Source organism: Pelodiscus sinensis, chromosome 10, assembly GCF_049634645.1.
Source record: "Pelodiscus sinensis isolate JC-2024 chromosome 10, ASM4963464v1, whole genome shotgun sequence".
In the NCBI taxonomy this organism is placed as follows: domain Eukaryota; kingdom Metazoa; phylum Chordata; order Testudines; family Trionychidae; genus Pelodiscus; species Pelodiscus sinensis.
The window spans coordinates 324,311-345,756 of NC_134720.1; the positions used below are offsets into that span (position 1 = coordinate 324,311).

Below are 21,446 nucleotides of genomic sequence, written 5' to 3' on the forward strand. Positions count from 1 at the left end.
GACAGTTCTTGGTCCTTTAAGTGTACAGTACCCTGTGGTTTCTAAACAACCAGAGACCAGCTCCACATCACTCCTAATGCCTGGGCTACCCACCGTGCTTGAACTCAGCCAATTTAGCTGCCTTTTTTGTCTTGACTAGCATTTTGAGGTGTGGGCTACAAAGGTGTTGTAAGCAAAGCACTAGCACAGAAAAATGCACTAAATTAAGGCACTTGACAAATGCACCCATTAAGGCAGTATAACAAAAAGATAAGAAAAATCAAACAAGCCAGCATTGCTCAAGAGGAATGTGTGTAGGCGGGGCGGGGGAGGGGAGAGGGATATGTACACAGGCAGCCAGTGATTAAAACAGGAAACCCTGCTGATAGTGAAATGATACAGCAGGGCATTCTACTGAGCTTGGTGTGTGAAGAACCCAAGAAAGGCGATCGCTCGCGCGCTCTTTACGTTACCTGTATCTGACACTTCTGCCTTGGTGTGTATAGTACGGCTTCTAGTCAGGTGCAGGGTGGGGCCCCCACCCCAGGACAATAAGCGGAACTTGCCTCTGCAGTGGGAGGTTTTGGGCAGGAACAGACATAAGAGAAGGGTCCTCACTGAAAACCCATGCACATTCACTCTGGGGAGGAAACTCAGGGCTAGCAGCTAAGGGAATTTGTAAAGGTGGTTCGGTTCCTTGAATGTGAATCTTTGGCAGTAACAATATGATCATGTTCTTCTCCCACCCTTTGGTCCCAGAACCAAATGTAACCCATCCTCCTGAAAGGGCCACTGTTCATTTTTCACCTACCCTTTCAAGCAAGCATGATAGTACTTACAGCCAACTTGGAATCTCCTATCTGGAAAAACCATGCACCATAGGACACGGCAGAGTTATTTGCACTAATAGCTTCCAGGGAATGGCAGAGCATGTTCTACAGCAGACTCTCTCTTCCTTTTTCTTCTCTGGAACAGGAGGTTTTGAGCTTATGCAGCTGCTCCTGAAGCCAGCACTGCAGCTGTGCAATCACACAGTAACGGGAGAACAAGAATCCGTGTTAAGGAAATGCTGTTACATCGGCAGTAGTGCACTTACAGGCAGTGCCCTTGTGCGGCAAAGCGCTTACACCCTACACCAGTGTTTCTCAACCTTTTTTTATAAAGTACCCCTTTTTCAAAAAAAAATACCCCCAGTACCTACAGTCTTTAGACACATACACATTTTTTGCTACCATTGCAACACATTTGTTTAAACAACTAATTGTAGCCAGGCAGGCGATTAAATTTTTGGATATAAAAAGTACAAAAATAAGAAAGTGCTGTAAAACTTAAAACAAAAATTCAGTTTTCTCCAAATTTCAATTGTGTTGACGTACCCCCCAGACTTCTCTCGAGTACCCTTAAGGGTGCTCGTACCACTGGCTGAGAAACACAGCCCTACACTGTTCAAAGAACAACATGTAGGTCCAGTAGTATTCTTCCTTATTTCTCCTTCCCTACTGGGGATGGAAAGACAGTTACTCCTCATTTCTAAGTTTAAAATGTGTGTGTTTTTAATAGAACTGTAGCCGTGTTAGTCTGGTGTAGCTGAAGCAAAATGCAGGACTATGTAGCACTTTAACAAGATGGTTTATTAGATGATGAGTTTTCGTGGGCCAGACCCACAGACTGATAAGGGCACCTAGTGTAATTTCTCTAATTTATTTAGCCTCATTAAGAAACAAGGAGTAAGTTGTATGGATTTTTATTATTAATAAGTTGCTTTCCATTAAAAACCTATCCTGATGATTCACCATCCAGCTTATTTGTAAATAACAATGAAATCAAATAAAACTGCACTAATAATAAAAATAAACTTTTACACTGAGCTGTGGCCCTTAGCCAGAAGAGCTTTCTGTTATTTGCGAGCTGGTTGCAAAATGCTTATTTTTCTCCAGCCCACATGAAAAACTGATAAAAATTCAAGTTTTGTTTTGTCAAATCGCTGCACTTTTGATAAAAACCCAAACCCCAATCGTTTTTTGTTTTTTGAAGTCTCCTGATGAAACTCCCAACATTTGGCCAAAGCTGTAAAAGCCGAAGAACCATTTTCAGGCCAGCATCTCTCAACAGCAACATTTTGACCAGCGCTCATTCTGAGATGGACCTCCCGCTTCAGCAGCTGCATACCGCCCCAAGGGTACCAGTTGTAAGTGCCGCACTCCCGGCTCCATCAAAGCCGCTATGTTAGCTAAGCTGACCTTTCTCCTTTTCGACACAGGAGAAAGCTGAGAACTGCATTATGTTCCCCATTGTTAATCATTCAAAAAACCCTAAAAGGTAGTACAGTTGTCAGGCCTGAATCTCTGTTACATGGATGAAGCATTGCACAATGGAACATGGGAGAGTTCAGAGCTTATGTAGAATCTTAACTGCAAACTTCCCTGCTTTCTATTTTCTTTCCTACCCTTCCCCCAAACCAAACATTAAAAATCTCGAACTAGGTCTACTTTTAAAAAAATGAAAATTGTTGCTCAAACCCCCTAGATGGTTTAGAAAAGCTCAGTCTAACAGCATGCTCACACTCTCATCCCAGGGGTTTCTTCACTTGGAATGTCTTTACATTTTTGCTTTTAAATCCAGTATTCATGATCGTCGAGATGTAAACACTTACTGTAGCTAGGGTAGGCTCTTAGAGATGTGGAATGCTATTCAATTAAACACAAGAAAATGTTGTATTCAAATGTGCTTCTGAGATATCGGTAACCATCTTGAACCCAAGTAGCTTGGCAGATAGAGCTTAAAACCTCAAAAAAAAGCGTAACCTCTTTGAATCCGAACATTGTGGCCTCCCAAGGCGTAGGCACCGCTGTACACAAGCCTTTGGTACTTTGGTGAACTTTATACAGTCTTCTGTAACCTGCAAATATAAAATCTGTAAGGAATAAAAAGCTACTCAGGCAAGCAGCCAGCCTTACCAAAATTAGGCACATGCCTTAGAGCTCATCAAGAAGTCGTGAACAAAATCCATTAGGCAAAGTTACAGCTTCCCCTTTCATAAAAAGCGAGCTACAATTTTTCCAGTCCCTTATCTCAGGAACCCTTGTCTGATCCCGCTTCTCCACCGCAAAACCATAGCTGTTTCACTATCTTTCAAACTGCCTCACATGTACTAGGGCTCCAAATGTGTCTCCATCGCACACAGACCTGCTGATATTTCTAGTGTTATAAATCAGCTGTGTCAAAGGGTGAACCAGGAAACCAAGGTCATGGAAAATGCTGCAGAAATTAGTACCTCATTATGTAAAGCTTCTCACACTTTTCTTTATTATGCGCCTGTCAGTGAGAGTTTTATTGTGTTCCCCATTTCAGCTTGAGAGGGTGTGGCTCTTATCTCCAGAGCTCCGGCCAGCCTGTACTGGGAGGAGACTCCTCCTGGGCCTGGTGGAAACCCATTGAGGTCAGTGGAATGGCTCCTAGTGATTCAGATCAGACAGTCAAGCTACTCAGGTCCCTCCACTCTCGCTGAAGGGTGGGGGGTATTTGTCAGCACCTTGCAGGTTCAGCCCATGGCTGTTCTCTGTTCTGCCACAGGAGGTGCTCTCTGCATGGCACTGGGCCGAATGGGAGTTGTGTCTGTCACACCCAGGGTTGCCAGGTGTCCGGTTTTGAACCAGACAATCCAGTATTGGAGCTTTCTGTTTGGGAAACAAATTGAGAAAGTATCAGTGAGAAACTCGAACTGTCCGGTATTTTCTAACTCAGCTGGAATGTCGATTGTGATGTCATGTCAAGTGTGTCCGCTATTTCTGTTGAAACCATCTGGCAACTCTAGTCACACCCCATGCAGCTGCTGCTTTTATCTTCCTATGGCCCTCCACTGAGATCCCAGAAGAGATTAGAAGGCTGAGTCTGCCAGCCTCCTGACTCACTGGGGATGGGCCTGAGGAACCCCTTCTGAAATCATTGAGAGCAGAGGAATTCACAGCCCACGCAGCAAGGTCCAAAGCCACAGCCATAAAAATAAAGGCTTTTTATTTGGTTTTTTACATACACCGTTACAGAAACATCTGCATGACATTCCCAATGGCAGGGGCCTTTCCCTTGCCTCCCCTGCCCCTACTGAGGGTGAATGTGGGTCACCGAGAGGGGAGTGCTTCTGGCCTCAGGCTCCCGCTGCTCCTCCGTGGGAAACCCTGCCCTCCGGTTTTTAAGGTGTCACCTTTTTGTAGGTAATGTGAAGGTGCCGAGTCATTGGCTGCGTAGTGGTTGCCATGGAGACGGTCTGTTCTAGTTTCCCGTCGGAATTGAGCCTAAACGTCCTGGTAATCTGAGAGGGAGATGAACACACACAGCCCTTTACTTTGTTCCGCTTCCCAATTGTTTTAAATGAAGCAAACCAACAGACTAAGCGTGGCTCTTATTTCTTTAGCCCAGCCCCATTCCTGCCTGACAGACTTCCACAGGCAAAATCTTTAGGATGTTGAAATCTTCCCTTCCCTGTGCCCCCAAATCAGCTGGCTTGTTTCAGGAGTTCCTGGAGAAACTGGGATTAATCCTACTCTCCCTGCCAGTCAAACAGAGAGCGTGTCTCTCCCCAAGGCCAAGCAGCGCTGTCAGGGCGACGGTGGCTACTGTCCTGCACAGCTGGGGGCTACACTGAGAACAGTGGGCTCCAAGGGAACACTTGATGTACGACTGACAAGATGCAGCGGTGCAGATGAAATATGAAAGCACGCCTGTCATCAAAAGGAAACAAGCACAACAATAAACAGTGAGAGCCAGCAGCTACTCTGTACACAAGCATCTCCTGCTAGCAGAAAAGTAGCGGTCACTCCGGCTTTGGCCAGTCTTGCCCGTTTCCAACTTGCTAATGAAAACTAGAATTTCAAACTGAAAATACAACGCTCACACGCAGCCACGCCAAATTCCAGCTCTGATGATTCTTAGCAGCAAACCCCATATATTCGGTAAGAAGCTGGACCTAAATTCTGCAGCATGTTTCCTGAATTCTGCAGTAGCCAGCAGTGGCAGACTGGCAATTATGAAGCAGCTTCATTTAAATGAAAACATTAGGCCTGTAATTAACCCAATCAATACAGCAGCCCGAGGTCAGTAGTTTTGACGTGACATTCCCATGCTGGCACCTTTCGGTGGGACTAGTTGTCCTGAGGAAATGGACAGCTGAGCAGCTGAAGGGGGAAGCAGTCTGGCCTGCTCCTCCAAGGTATTTAGAATCTTAAATGAGAAGCCTAACTACCTGGGAGGATCTGGGTCTTTGGGATTAACACATTGTTTTCTGCTGCATGATCAGCGATTGAATAGTTAATACTGACACTGCACTGAAGGGGGGTGCTTTCCGGTAACCGTTCACATCCCTAGGCTAACCGCCCCAGTGCTGACCATCTAGATGGGGACTTGGCATGGCTGTTGCTGCACTGCCACGTGTATCCCTACCACAGACAGGCTTAGACCAGAGATTTAACCCATCGAGCTGAGCAGGGCCGCGTACTCGTCACAGACTTGGGAAGATGCACTGTGTTGGGTTACAGCTTCAGAGTGCTGCAAAGGCTTCCTTCAAGTCTGTGAGCTACCCCAGCACAAAACGCGTAAGAGAGCAGGGCATCAGGCCCATCGTTCTGAAAGCTTTGATCGTGGAGCGCAATTCGGCAGCAAGAGGTGGACTAGATGGAGCTGGACCTGTGGATCATATGGAGCCACACCTATGGGCGCCCAGCACTGCCCTGAGTAATCACTTGCCTGAATGGAGCTCAGCATAAATTCCACACGCTCAGCAGTTTGGCCCTTTCGCTTCTTTCCCTGCGTGTCATCTCCAAGATTTGTTTGTGTTACTCGGTCCCCTTTGCTCCTCATGCTGAGCACGGTGCCAGAGATGAGCGGGAGTGAAGTCTCGGGGGCTGAGGGAGCCCAGTCTGAGAGCTCTGCCAGTGGTTACAGTGAGTGCGGAGCAGGAGCCTTGTCAGGGTGGCGGCGCTGGTGGGACTCCAGAATTAGGGCTGGGTTGAGATGGGTCGCTAAGGCAGGATTTAATCCTGCTATTTCTTTCCTTAAGGATTTTTAAATGGCTCCCAATTTACTACAATCACTTTGCTAAGGACAGTGGAATTCGCCATCATTTTTAGAGTTAAATATTCAGGCTCTTTAGCAGAGGAAAGGGGTTAAACGATGCCTGTTACAAATCTGCCATTTGGCTCTGCCGGTCTCACCACTTTTTATCTCCGTCTAGCTAAAGAACACAGTCCCTGGAAGCACCAACTCCACCCACATGCAGTTTCAAAATACTTTGGGCATTTGCCACCTTTCAAAGCTACTCTGTAATACATGCAGCTATTGCCCTCACTTAACAAACCCTTACCTAGCTGGGTAAATACTTCAGCTTTGGAAGACGTATATCTCATGATTTCTCAGACAATCTTGCTATTTCATGACTTTTGAATGCTTGCAGCTGGCAAGTTTAATCATCCACAAACATCCTGACCCTGTTATTCCTATCCTAAAATATAAGAAGGGATCTTCTACCGACGGGGAAGAATTGCATGACCTAACCCTTCAGGTCTTTTCCAGCTGATTTCTATGGTTCCACAACTGGACTTCTCATACAATGCAGAAAAGCAAGTCTCTGCATTTGCAGGTATGCTACTTCCTGCTATTAGTGCTGTGTGTGCTAGGAAGCTCTTCTCAGTGAGCTATGCTCTCAGTTACACCTTAAAGGTGCTGGCCTGTGGTGAGCCACACAACTTCGAGTACTGCACTTCTGGGTGCACTAGTCCCCCAGAGTCCCAAGCAGTACGGCGACAGCTGCATACACTCGCCTCTGTCATGGTCCTTTACGGATGGGTAGCAAGAGTAAGCCACTGCAGCTGTGGCTGGCTGCTATGAGAGGCACATGAAGAGAAGCGCTCCTTGAGTGCAGGGCCAGCCGCTATCTTGCCCCAAGACATCCTGTGGCAGGAAAGGCTAATTTCAGGAGAGTTAAGATTAGTTTTCAAAGCTTAGGGGAGATGTAGACATTTATGGAATTCCAAACGTCACACTGCAGGGGTCTGTCTGGCTTTGTTCTCCCTCAGGAGATCAAGGTCCTGAGATCAAAGGATTAGACCATGCACAAAGGGAAAAAAGCTGGTCAAAGCAAAATGAAAAGTGACTGCCAATCCTGTATCACACTGGGGGGAAATTAAAGGGCTCTAAGATTTTTCATATGGACAAATGTTCCAGTGAATGTCACAGGACCCAGGGGGGAACAGCTCCCGTGGAATCTGATGGGTTCACTGGCTGTAGATGGGTGATCTGGCTCCACTGGGTGTGCACTGCCACTACCAATGCAAAAGCTAGCGCTTCTATGTATGAGCAAGAGAGTCACACCCCTAGCTCCCTCCGTTGATACAGCCCTAGTTAGCTGTTCTCTGAATGAAACAGTCGGAGGGACCCACTGTTACCATCAGCAGCACACCGATTATGTCCGTCCCTTCCTTGAATGTACTGTTCAGGCTTTCATCACTTGTCACTCATGCTACCTTGTTTCAAAAGGGAGGTAGCTAGCAAAATGCAAATCTTTTCCTTCTGTGCAGAGGGGCGTCTATGATTGTATATATATATATATATAAACACACACACACACACACACACACTTTTGCTAACGAGAGCTAGATAAGACTTGTGCTAGTGTGACTGGGTGTGCATACCCTGCACTGGGCTGGAAGGGGTTAATAAACTATGGGTGAAGGAAGTCCCGCCCCTCCAACCATACTGGGCATGCTCTAAGTGCTGGCCTATAAAAGGAAGCCACTCAGCTCAGTCTGGGCTGGATGTTGGCGAGGAAGAACCTGCAGCAGGAGCTGTAGAAGTGGGGCCAGCTACAGATCCTGACAGCAAGATCCGGAGTCTAGATCGAGCCTCCAGAGCTGATGGAGCCTTGGGGAGCGACTTGCGCTGTGGAGCCAGAGGACTCTGAACTGAAGTTCATGGATCGCCTGCTGCCAGAGAGGGTAGGTGGGATTTCCCATGGAGCCAGGGGTGGACAATTCCACCGGGTAGGCCTAGCCCCTCCACTGGGACTGCTGCCTCACCCCCTTTCTTCTAACGACAGTCCCCTGGGGACTGGCCATTTGACTGCACTGCCCTGCAACCTAGGGCTGCTCTATAGACTCTGAATGTTAGGCCATGCTGTCCTGGGGATGACAGACTGACTCAGGTCACTGAGAGATGGGCAGTAGTAACAGCAGTGTCCACACACCCCTGTGATTCTCCCCCTCGAGATAGGATATGCATATACGGGGTGTGCATACACCATCACAAGTGGCTGGTTAATGGTACCCCCAAAATTAGAGGGCGGTGTCACTGTCCAGCAACACAAAACACGGACTCCTTAAAAATCAGAGCTGCCTAAACAGCAGTCCCAGGAGCAAGCACGTGATCCCCGACCGTCCTACCTATGTATGCCTCTTCCTCCCTGACCGTCCTACCTATGTATGCCTCTTCCTCCCCGACCGTCCTACCTATGTATGCCTCTTCCTCCCCGACCGTCCTACCTATGTATGCCTCTTCCTCCCCGACCGTCCTACCTATGTATGCCTCTTCCTCCCCGACTGTCCTACCTATGTATGCCTCTTCCTCCTTCCGCACAGCAGTTTGTAGATTCCCCTTTCCCCTGCTCTCCCCAGTGCTTACCCAATCGTCTGTGCTGCACATCTGCTCTGGGGTAGGGATGTTAAGGACGAGTTAACTACCCGATAAGCAAAAGTTGATTTCCCTCTCCCTTTCTGCCTCTATCAAATAGAGGCAGCAAAGGGGGGGAAAGGGTACTTCAAAGCAGCAGTGCCATACAGCTGAAATGGGATCAGCTGTGCGGCCGCTGTTGTGCATGGAGCCTGGGGTTAGCGGGGGACTCCCTAACTGAACTCGGGCTCCAGCGTGGCATTTCCGCGAACCCAGGATCACTGTCCCCCACTGACCCCAGGCTCCATGCTGTGCTGCTGCTTTGAAATGCACAAGAGCCCCCACTGGGGACTCTTGTACATTTCAAAGCTGGCCCCCCATGTGCAGCCCAGAGTCAGCAGGACTTCCTGCTGGCCCCGGGCTGCACACAGAGTTCTGCATTCCTCCTTTGCAATGGACAAGCACCCCCAGCAGGGCCTCTTGTACATTTCAAAGGAGGACTGTGGAAGTACCTATCGACTAGTCGATGGACATTCCATCGACTATTCGATTAGTCGATTAACCACTACTTAACATCCTTACTCTGGGGTGGCTGCTTCTTCTCTCCTCCCTCAAATATTTTCAGGCAGAAGCAGCACAGATCCGGCAAGAGCACAAGGCATATTGCAGCGAGTCAGCTCCATTACAGCTTTAAAATGCTGCTTTTCCTCTTTGTGGTTACAGTGAAACTGCTAGAACTTTTGCCTTTGTTACCAATGGAATGTGTTTGCTCTGCTGAGTCCCTCTAGCTCCAAGGAGAACAAAGGGTTCTCGGATGAAGGAACAATTACCATGAAGGTGGTCAACTCTGCCTCAATCTCAGTTAAAAGAATATAAGAACGGCCGTACTGGGTCAGACCAAAGGTCCATCTAGCCCAGTATCCTGTCTACCGACAGTGGCCAGCACCAGGTGCCCCAGAGAGGGTGGACCGAAGACAATGACCAAGCGATTTGTCTCCTGCCATCCCTCTCCAGCCTCTGACAAACAGAGGCCAAGGACACCATTTTATCCCCTGGCTAATAGCCTTTTATGGACCTAACCTCCATAAAATTATCTAGCTACTCTTTAAACTCTATTATAGTCCTAGCCTTCACAGCCTCCTGTGGCAAGGAGTTCCACAGGTTGACTACACGCTGTGTGAAGAAGAACTTTCTTTTATTAGTTTTAAACCTGCTACCCATTAATTTCATTTGGTGTCCTCTAGTTCTTCTATTTAGGGAACTAATAAATAACTTTTCTTTATCGGCCCTCTCCACCCCACTCATGATTTTATAGACCTCTATCATATCCCCCCTCAGTCTCCTCTTTTCTAAACTGAAAAGTCCCAGTCGCTTTAACCTCTCCTCATATGGGACCCGTTCCAAACCCCTAATCATTTTAGTTGCCCTTTTCTGAACCCTTTCCAAGGCCAAAATATCTTTTTTGAGGTGAGGAGACCACATCTGTGCACAGTATTCAAGATGTGGGCGTACCATAGTTTTATACAGGGGCAGTAAGATGTTCTGGGTCTTATTTTCTATCCCTTTCTTAATAATTCCTAGCATCCTATCTGCCTTTTTGATCGCCGCTGCACACTGAGTGGAAGTTTTCAGAGAACTGTCCACGATAACTCCAAGATCTCTTTCCTGATTTGTCGTAGCCAAATTAGCCCCCATCATACTGTACGTATAGTTGGGGTTATTTTTTCCGATGTGCATTACTTTACACTTATCCACATTAAATTTCATTTGCCATTTTGTTGCCCAATCACTCAGTTTGGTGAGATCTTCTTGGAGTCCCTCACAGTCTGCTTCTGTCTTGACTATCCTAAACAGTTTTGTATCACCTGCAAACTTTACTACCTCACTGCTTACCCCTTTCTCCAGATCATTTATGAATAAGTTGAAAAGGATTGGTCCCAGAACTGACCCTTGGGGAACACCACTAGTTACCCCTCTCCAATCTGAAAATGTACCATTTATTCCTACCCTTTGTTTCCTGTCTTTTAACCAGTTCTCAATCCAAGAAAGGACCTTCCCTCTTATCCCATGGCCATGTAATTTACACAAGAGCCTTTGGTGAGGGACCTTGTCAAAGGCTTTCTGAAAATCCAAGTATACTATATCTACTGGATCCCCCTCGTCCTCATGTTTGTTAACCCCTTCAAAGAACTCTAACAGATTAGTAAGACAGGATTTCCCTTTACAGAAACCATGTTGACTTTTGTCCAATAAATTATGTTGTTCTACATGCTTCACAATTTTATTCTTTACTATTGTTTCGACTAATTTGCCCCGTACTGAAGTTAGACTTACCGGTCTGTAATTGCCAGGATCGCCTCTAGAGCCCTTTTTAAATATTGGTGTCACGTTGGCTACCTTCCAGTCATTAGGTACGGAAGCCGATTTAAAGGATAGGTTACAAACCACAGATAATAGCTCAGCAATTTCCCATTTAAGTTCTTTTAGAACCCTTGGATGAATGCCATCCGGTCCCGGAGATTTGTTAACATTAAGTTTTTCTATTTGTTCCAAAACCTCCTCTAATGACACTTCAATCTGGGACAGTTCCTCAGATTCATCACCCACAAAGGATGGTGCAGATTCAGGAATCTCCCCAATGTCCTCAGCCGTGAAGACTGAAGCAAAGAAATCATTTAGTTTCTCCGCAATGGCTTTATCGTCCTTGATTGCTCTTTTTACAGCTCTGTCATCTAGTGGACCCACAGGTTTTTTACCAGGCTTCCTGCTTCTAATGTACTTAAAAAACATTTTGTTATTTCTTTTTGAGTTTTTGGCTAGCTGTTCCTCAAAATCTTTTTTTGCTTTTCTTATTACATTTTTACACTTGATTTGACAGTGTTTATGTTCCTTTCTATTTATCTCACTAGGATTGGACTTCCACTTCTTAAAAGATACCTTTTTGTCCCTCACTGCTTCTTTTACATGGTGGTTAAGCCACAGTGACTCTTTTTTAGGTCTCTCGCTATGTTTTTTAATTTGGGGTATACATTTAATTTGGGCCTCTCTTATGGTGTCTTTAAAAAGTTTCCATGCAGCTTTCAGGGATTTGGCTCTAGTCACTGTGCCTTTTAATTTCTGTTTAACTAACCTCCTCATTTTTGTGTAATTCCCCTTTTTTAAATTAAATGCCAGGGTGCTGGACTGCTGAGGTGTTCTTCCCACCACAGGAACGTTGAATGTTATTATATTATGGTCACTATTCCCAAGCAGTCCGGTAACGGTTATATCCTGGACCTGATCCTGCACTCCACTCAGGACTAAATCGAGAATTGCCTCTCCCCTTGTGGGTTCCTGCACTAGCTGCTCCAAGAAGCAGTCATTTAAGCCATTGAGAAATTTTATCTCCATTTCTTTTCCTGAGGTGACATGTATCCAGTCAATATGGGGGTAATTAAACTCCCCCATTATTATAGAGTTCTCTATTTTGGTAGCCTCTCTAATCTCCCTCAGCATTTCAATGTCAGTATCGCTGTCCTGGTCAGGTGGTCGGTAATATATCCCTACTGCTAATTTCTTATTATTGGAGCATGGAATTACTATCCATAGCGATTCTATTGAACATGTTGATTGACTTACTATTTTTATTTCATTTGATTCTACATTATCTTTCACATACAGTGCCACTCCGCCACCCACCTGCTCTATCCTTTCTATATATTTTATATCCTGGTATGATTGTGTCCCACAGATTTTCCTCATTCCACCAGGTTTCAGTGATGCCTATTATGTCAATCTCCTCATTTAATACGAGGTACTCTAGTTCACCCATCTTATTAGTCAGACTCCTAGCATTTGTGTACAAGCACTTTAGAAATTTGCCACTGGTTATTTGTCTGCCCTTCCCTGATGCATTGATTCCTTTGTATGAACCCTGGGTCTCAGCCACATTGTTACTGACCCTTCAAGGATGGACTCAGCTGACGGAAGCAAGTTCAGGAGGCAGGGCTGCTTAAAAAGGAGAACATTTCTAGTTTCTCAGCAGCTTTTCTGGCTACATGGTGACACCGGAGAGTGAACAGCTCTGCAGTCTAGTGCGTAAGAGGCTTTACAGAACCACGTTGGCTAGAAAGGACTGTACTGAAAAAAGCAGGCTCTTTCTCCTTCATGATCACAGTGGACCAGGTTGGCCACAGGGCTGGTTTTGTGACTGACTCAGTCTTTCTTTAGATTGACATTAAAGTCAATAAGTCAGCCTTCTAAAAACATCATTACTACGTATGCAAATAAAAATGGGAGGCTCTCTGAGGGGGTGTTAATGCCTCTAGAATGTCCCAGGTCACTGCCCAAGAGAATCTGCCCATGATTTCCGGAAAACACCCCAGCCTATTGATCTGGGAGACATTCAAAGAACTACTGCCCTGGCCAGCCAACACCCTGCAACAGGTCGCTGTTTGATGGACTGAGAATAGGGAACCTCCCCTAAGTGGAGATCAGGGTTGTTATCTTCACAATTGCCTGCTGGCTCTTCCTCCTAATCTCCTTCAATTTGATGTGAGTCATGGGGAAGGCACAATCCGTGACCTGGGAAGAGTGCCTGTGTGGGATCCTGCCAAAACCCACTGGCCCCCACGTCCCACAGTGCATAAGCAAGGCCCGGCTGTGTCATGCTCAAGCTCTGCATGTGCCCTGAGTACAAGCCTCACAATGCAGGGCGCTCACGCAACATGGCTCCCTGAGCGGTGTTGTCAAACTCCAGGGTACTCACCTGCTCCACATGGGGCTTCTTGGCAAAGGAGATCCTGGCTATCGAGTGAGAAGCTATAGACAACTCCTGTCCATTCACCTCCCCTTCCTCCACCTCCACAAGACCTGCCGTTAGAAGGGATATTGTTACCATCACTACAAGCAACAAGACTGTGTTGCAGGACACCTGAAGAGCTGTACACAGTTCTCCTGACTGGCATCTGCCAGCGCAAACACTGGAAACCTAGTGCACCCTGCCTACACGATGCAGTCACCTGCCAGGACATGCCATCCATTACTTGCGGTGGGATCAATAGCCTGAAAGTGCAGCCAGGAGAGCTAGACGAGCGCTCCCAGGGAGACTGCTTGGTTGTTTTCGATGCAATTTGAGAAGCTGGATTTGAAAAGTTTTTCACTTCAAATAACTGGGGTGGGGTTCTACGCCAGCTCTGCCCCCTTTAAGTGCCCTGGGAAGGCCGCTGGAACAGGACTGCGCAGCCCAGGATGAAGAGGATGCACTGGGAGCGTGAAGCCATGCTGGGCTCTGCATTCTGTGATGCGCCCCTCTAGGGTGGGCCCCTGACATGCTGTTAACACAGGTAAGAACTTTTTAAAGAGATGTGGCCTGCCAATGTCTAAGGAGCCACCTGGCAATTAGCCAAATAACAGGACAGCTTTAACAGGAAGATCTGCACCCTCCAAACAGCAAACTGGGACCCGTGGTTTGCGCCTCCTTGCACTCTCAGCGGGATCTACAGGTTCCTGAACACTGGAGTGTCAAGCAGGGCGAGATGGACACCGTCAAGGGAATGGAAACGTTACCGCTTACACTTGACTTTGCAGGCTGCTTGCCTTCGGCACTCTTCAAGGCTCCAGACCTGCATTTGTTAGTCATCCCTCTCTAGAAAGTGCATTTGGAAAGTGGAAGGAATTCTCTGAGTTTCAGCCACGTCCAACTTACTGTTCTACTCAGACGACCCCCCCCCCACAGGACAGGTCCGAGTCCTCCGACACCCTTGCAGAAAGCTGGGGGTCTGGACAGTCACTGACAACTTGTGATACGCAACAGGGTTCCCAGTGCAGGGACCCATTCATGCCAAAGGTGGAAGTACTGCTTCCTGGGGCCAGATTAGCAGCTCACAGAAGAGGGTATGAAAACCACACGCAGATCCACTAATGTTCTGAAGCAGGGATACAGGGGCCTGCTGGCCCTTCTTCCCTCCCCCACAGATCCCAAAGGCGGGGCATCGGGCTGGTACCTGTGTTTTGTGCACTGATGAAGGCCACCTTGTTAGTGTCAGGTTTGAGGCGGATGAATCCACATTCTCTGTGCATTGGCTTCCTGGTGTCTGGATGGAACGCATTAAACCTGTTGGGAAAGCAGGAGGCTAGAGCTACCATGTTTCTGCGAGGTAAGAGGAGCAAAATGCAACATTTTCAGCTCAGTCTCAGCACCGAGAATAACCCTATTCCATGGCGTTGTCACCAGCAGTACTTCTGTTGTAGGCAGAGGAATACAAAGCCATCTTCACGCTTCGGATGTCCCAGTGCTTGGCACAGCAGTAAAGCAGCATTTCAACTCTGGAAGTTCTAAAAGCTGCAAGAGCTATAATGCTACGCCTGGCTACCCTTAACAGATGTACTGTTTTATGCTCGTGCTCAGAACTTTCCATAGCTCAGCTGTCACAACACAAGAAGTGGCTGAGAGGGACTCTTGGAAATTCGGTCATTTCATTGATTGGGAGACACCATTTACCCTAAATACTCCTCCTTACTCAGTTAAATATCTGATCTCATACCATCTACCTTCCCCTCTGCAAAGCTGGCTGGCCGCCTCTTCCATAGGTCTGCAAGAGCTAGTAAGACACTGCTCTTCCCCACAAAGCACAAACACACCAACACAAAGACATAGGCAGTCTCCATCAGCCCGTGCAAGGATGTATTCATATCAGTCCCACCCTGAGTCTTGTGTGTAACAATAACATCACATTCGGGCAGCTGCAACACTGGGTGTACCTGCACTTTTGATTTGTCATTAATTACTGTCTGCTTTGGCCTTATTTTCCATGTCTCTGGATGGCATTTCCAACCCCTTATTTCTATAAATGAAGGGTGGGGGAAACTTCCCCTGAGCCATTGCTAGTTTGGCTCCTAGAAGTCCCTAATCTGGCCTCTTCTGCAGACAAACCTGAGGAGTACTCCTCCCAACACTGACACGTGCATGCCTCTCAAACCGATGGAATCCCCACCTCAGATTGTGCTATGTCGCAGAAGTCCAGCCCCACCCCAAAGTAGTGGCTGGGCCTGAGTGCTCCATTTCGCTAACTGAAATCTAAACATTAAGAGGACAAACCTAAAAAGTACCCAAAAACTCACCAGAGTTACACGCGAGGGACTGCCACAACAACTACTAATCCCAAAAAATACTCAGTGCTAAATATTCCAAGAACACATTTGACTTGTGTAATCTATCTAGATTTTAGAAACATCAGTCTAGGTCTCAGTCTATTTGTTCAAGAAGACTCCTAAAAGGTAAGAGCGAGGACCACCAAATTTGATATCCAGCTTCCTCTTAAAAACATAAGAACGGCCATGCTGGGTCAGACCAAAGGTTCATCTAGCCCAGTATCCTGTCTACTGACAGTGGCCAATGCCAGGTGCCCCAGAAGGCGTGAAAAGAACAGGTAATCATCAAGTGACCTCTCTTCTGTCATCCATTTCCAGCCTTTGACAAACAGGCTAGAGATGCCATTCCTACCCATCCTGGCTAACAGCCATTGATAGACCTAGCCTACATGAATTTATCTAGTTCTTTTTTGAACTCTCTTAAAGTCCTGGTCTTCACAACATCCTTTGGCAAGGAGTTCCACAGATTGACTATGCGCTGTATAAAGAAAAACTTCCTTTTGTTTGTTTTAAACCTGCTGCCCATTAATTTCATTTGGTGACCCCCTAGTTCTTACGTGATGGGAACAAGTAAATAACTTTTCCTTATTCACTCTTTCCATGCCAGTCATGATTTTATAGACCTCTGTCATATCCACTCTTAGTTTCCTCTTTTTTAAGCTGAAAAGTCCCAGTCTTTTTAATCTCTCTTCATATGGGACCCATTCCAAACCTCTAATCATTTTGTTGCCCTTTTCTGAACTTTCTCTGATGCCAATATCTCTTTTTTGAGATGAGGCGACCACATCTGTACACAGTATTCAAGATGTGGGCGTCCCATGGTTTTATATAGAGGCAATAAGATATTCTCTGTCTTATTCTCTATCCCCTTTTTAATGATTCCTAACATTCTATTTGCTTTTTTGCCTGCAGCTGCACACTGAGTGGATGTTTTCAGAAAACCATCCACAATGACTCCAAGATCTCTCTTATCCCAACTTAAAGTGAGGTCAGGCTTTGACTGTGCCAAGAAAACAGGAAGTGCCTGGAGTGGGACTGTTTTCTACAACACAGAAAGGGAGGGGGCAGAGAGAAGATGGACGTGATACTGACTGTCATTGGGGGCAGCGAGTGGTGGGGAAAGCTAAATGCAGAGTGACCACTGAGGGCAGCTGCACCACCAACAGAGTGGTCAGTAGGGCTGGAGCTTGCCACCTTGCCTGCCACCAGACTGGGTAAGTAGCCCCTCTACTCCAAGCCCTTTCCCCTCCCAGTGCTTGGCCACAGCGCTGGAGGGGAGAGAGAAAAGGCCCTTGGTGGCTGGGGGGAGACAGAAATCCCCTGGCAGCCACAGGAGAGGGATGTGGGGAGACAGAAAGCCCTGCTGGATGGGACCCCCTGCCCTGAGCCCCTCCTCACCCCACAACCCTCACACTCATACCTCCCCATGCTCTCAGCCTCCTGCTCTGCTTCCCCCCTCATTCCCAAGGCCCTGCCCTGACTCCTGCACCCCCCCCCCCACATCACCAGCCTCCTGCCGTGAAGGACCTGGGCAACGCAGGGTAAGTCTTCTAGTAAGATACAAGTAAGCATGCAAGAATGTATCATGACAGACATACAGTGCAGAGTGCCCAAGAAACAGACTCTCGGCGTCTGACGCATGGTCTCAGCGTAAGAAATGAGGAACTGTGTGCAGAGCTACGCACACAAACAAGGACAGTTTGGGTGTTTGCAGTTGCACTCTGATCAATAATCTTTGTGTACGAACATGTTACCTCTTGTTAGGCCTTATCCAGACAGGAACGCGATACTGCGTCAGCTAGACCATTCTAGTGAAGAGGTTCGCATCTCAGTGGAACGCAGTTACCCTGGTGGGAATGCGCTTCTGCCAGGACAGCTGTGCCCTGTGTGAAGGGCAATAAAGCTACAGGCATGCGGCATCAGGGCGCAGTGTAACTGCAGCCACGCAAGGGCTAACCCAGTATAATCATGTCAGTAATGCCTAACATATTTATACTAGTATGAACATGGGGGGGGGGGGCATCTTTTGCATCACGTTAAGCGCTTGTAATTATTTCTCTCCAGCATTCAGAGCAACAGCCTTTGTAATCCACCCCAAAGTGCCAAACTAATTAGCTCTTTACCCTCTTCATTTAACCTCTTCATTTAATCACTCTCCTTTTTTCATTATCTACACTATGGACAGATCTGGAGCCTCTTCATAGCTGCTTGTGAGAGGACACATGGACTGTTGACTGAAGCAGAGCCAGTAACTCCAGGGATAATCTTATTCAAGTGCCTCGCTCAGCATTCACAATATTGCTTGTCTCATGCCTTGGGCCAGTGTAAATTTGGGGCTACACATGTGTGCGCATGCACCAGGTTAAGTGTCTAGAATGTTAAACCCCACCGATATTCCAAATAGAATGAGTCTTTGGACCACTTGGAAAGAAATCCCCCTCATGGAACCATTCTCCTGCCCGGCCTCCCAAGTCCTCTGCTGCTTGGCTCGCAAACTTGCATGTTGTGGAGCATGTGGATGTGCTCTATGGACCACTTGTGGCCTTTTGGCAACAGGTGACTAGCATGGGCACACTTAAAATGACGACTGCCCTCTCGTTGGCACTCCCAGCTAGGGGTGCGGTGCTTTGCAAACACTGAAGTGAACGGAATTGCAGGTGACCGTGGAATCAGGAACAGCAGTTGCCAGACTCAGGTGTGTAACCGAGGCGCACAGTACTGCTTAGCACCTCTACGACTCGGGCCACCCAGTCGGATCCCATCACAGCCTCTCACCTATAGGCAAATCATTTTTACTCTCCCACCTTTTGTATGTGCCACCAGTAAACCTGATGGCTTTCTGCACGCTCCAGCCAAAGCTACTGCCATGACAAACTGAGCTTTAGACTTACGAAAAGTTCAGCATGGGCTGCCCCACGTGAGAGATGTGCACCTCTTCCAGGTACTGAAAAGGCTTCATTGTAGGGTAGTCACCATCTCCTGGTGGGTCTGACAGCCAAGTGCCCAGCATCCAGGATAGAGGCTCAATCACAGGGTTTAGCTGGGGGGTCTCTGTTGAGAGGGAGGAAAGAATCAGGACTCAGATCTGCTTAAGAGTTCTGTCACCTGTGTAGAACGGGGGAGAGTTTGTGACAGAAAAGCATCTCACAGATGTTAGGGTTAGGGTACATTATCACTGCTTCTTGCTAATCAGTGACCCCTCCTCAGTACGAATGAAGCTGGGAACAAAGGAGAACCGTTGTGGAGAACAAATCTGACGTAATCTGCCTTTTGGGCTTGCAGCTAATACAAGATGGGATTGCACCCAGAGCTCATCAGCCTCACGCTGTAAGAACTGGTGTACATTCACGGGAAAACTTACACTTCAGGGCTGTAAGTCAGGCACCAAAACTGTATTTAGACACCTTCATGACATGGCCTGAAGTGCTGAGTATCTGCATCTCCTCATGGCTTACACAGGAGATGTGACTGTTTTCTGAGATGCTGAACAACCTGCCCAACATCAGGTCCACAACTTCAGTCCCCAACTTTCCGAAATTTGGCCTAAGTCTCTAGCCATGGCCAGTAAGGGCCCTTGAGGTGGCTAGCTTAAATGCAGTCAGTGGCAACCATTCCAGGCACAGAATCTGAAACCCCAATGTAGCTATGAACTATAAACAGCGAGGCTGGAAAGGAGAGACTTAACTATGAAAAGAACTGATGACTTTAAAGGGTGATCTTAAAAACACAACGAATAGTCCTGCAGCACCTTAAAGACTAACAAAACATGTTGATGGGATCATGAGTTTTCGTTGGTAAAGACTTACTAGGCCAGTGTGAAATTCACTATGCCTCAACCCCAATCTGTCTGTTTACAGGGAGTGGGACAGAGAGGGGAGAAGGAACCAGAGTTTAGAGGGGCAAACTCAAAGGTAAGTGAATGAGATCTTTCTCTATCAACAGAGGATTTTCATTGTCATCCATGGGGCCTCTCTCTCCTTAAGTGTATGGTATTTAAAATCCATTTAAGAACAGATGCCATGCCACTAATTACATTGCATTCTCCTGAAACACACAGATAGAATAACAAGATATTTGCATCCAATCCCACAGTGGAGAGTGATGGATTTTTACAGAACTATAGCAACAGTTGGCACACTTCCCATTGTCAGCGGTGGGGTTCTCAAGCGGGGCAGAAACATTACATGTTTATAGTTCACATTTTTAGGTACTGCCTTTTTTTATTTAGACAGGGAATAACATCAGCAGGGGCTCCATAGGGTCTGCCATGGAAATAAGCACACACACAATCAATTATTTTGAGCTTAGGTACTATGTTGATGGGTGCTATAGAAAACTCTAAGATACAAGCCCTGCACAGCAGGACAGCTTTCTAAGAAAGGTATTTTCTGTCCGCCTCCTCTCAGTGCAAATTACGGAGCCAGAGAGCCATTCAGCAGGAGAGCAGCGATCTGCCTCCTGCTTGCTGAGCGCGCCCTGCGCTCCCCACCAGTGCTTGCTTTGCAATTTAGAACTTGGAGTTGTCATCTGGTCTGCAGCGCAGGCTTTTGCTCCCCTCTAGTGGAGCAAGTGATACTACTGCAATTCAAAGTCCTCTCTTCTGTGCAGCAGACCAAAGCAGGCCGGGAATTTGGGTTCCAGCCCACGAAAGCTTGTGCCCAAATAAATGTGAAGTTTTTACGGTGCCGCAGGACTCCTCAGTGTTAGCAGCGTAACCCTGGCTATGGGGATCACTTGAAAGAGGAGATGGATATTTCCCAGCTTCAAGCAGGACGGTGCAACCATTCTAGCAGCTGCATTCTCGCAGACTCATGCTGAGGCAGAGACAGAATCCCCATCCTTCTATCTGGTTTCCGTAGCTCTGACTAGTCAACCCCCTCTGCTGTGTCATTTTACAGAACGAAGGCCACGTCTCCACTTGTGGAAAGACTGATGCTGCGGTGTTCCATCTTCCAGCATTTGATTTACAGTGCTAGTAAAGACCCGCTAAATTGAACGCTGAGGGCTGTCGCGAGGAGTAAGGGAAGTCGACAGGAGCATTTCTCCCGTCAACCTCCCGTTGTGGAGATGGCACCAGACTTGGTTTAAGGTACATCGACTCTATGTTATTTACGTAGCTGGAGTTGTGTGGCGTAAGCCGACCTTGTGGGTGTAGTATAGACCTGGCCCAACAAACTCCATCCCATTTTTAAACATTCACGAAACTTATATTTTGTTATGAATGACAATCACATAACCTGGGGCAGGGTGTGCTAGAGCAAGCAATATCAAAATTCTGCAGGAAGACTTTCTGACCTCCGTGCTGCAAGAGAATTAATACTACAAACAGGCTGCAGAATATGTTAACATTATGTTTCAGAATTCCCTGACGTCCTAAGGAAACTGTGTATTTAAAAGCGATGTGACCGTTCTTTCAGATCTTCCTTAATTAACATTGTAATTGATTTCTAGAACAAGCAGCAGAATTCAGGGGGGTTGCTGCAAGCTTACTTTCCCTCCCCTCCACAGTAGAGCACTATGTTTACTAGAATTCATATTGTATAATGAGCAGTCCTGTGAGTCTCTAAAGTGCCACAGAACTGCTCGTTACAGACTAGCACAGCTACTCCTCTGAGATTTCATATTACATAATTTATTATGACAAAGTGTGAGACCTCACCAAGATAGAGGGGAGAAACAAA

General features: G+C 47.0%; 1 protein-coding gene across 6 annotated transcripts in view; it reads right to left on the reverse strand.

Annotated features, from left to right (window-relative positions):
- The window catches only part of THAP4 (THAP domain containing 4), a 75,532-nt gene that overhangs the window by 35,653 nt on the left and 18,433 nt on the right, over positions 1-21,446 (reverse strand). Inside the window, exons 3-7 of one of the 6 annotated variants that reach the window (XM_075937167.1) lie at positions 18,657-18,816; positions 14,619-14,728; positions 13,382-13,485; positions 2,784-2,893; positions 819-998 (exon numbers count right to left, since the gene is read on the reverse strand). In XM_075937167.1, coding sequence (XP_075793282.1) covers positions 836-998; positions 2,784-2,893; positions 13,382-13,485; positions 14,619-14,728; positions 18,657-18,816 — 647 coding nt within the window. In that variant the 3' untranslated portion in view covers positions 819-835. Of the gene's footprint in view, positions 1-328; positions 999-2,632; positions 2,894-3,960; positions 4,698-13,381; positions 13,486-14,618; positions 14,729-18,656; positions 18,817-21,446 lie in introns of those variants that run through there. The other 5 variants (XM_075937168.1, XM_075937166.1, XR_012906156.1 and 2 more) reach the window with 5 other exon arrangements.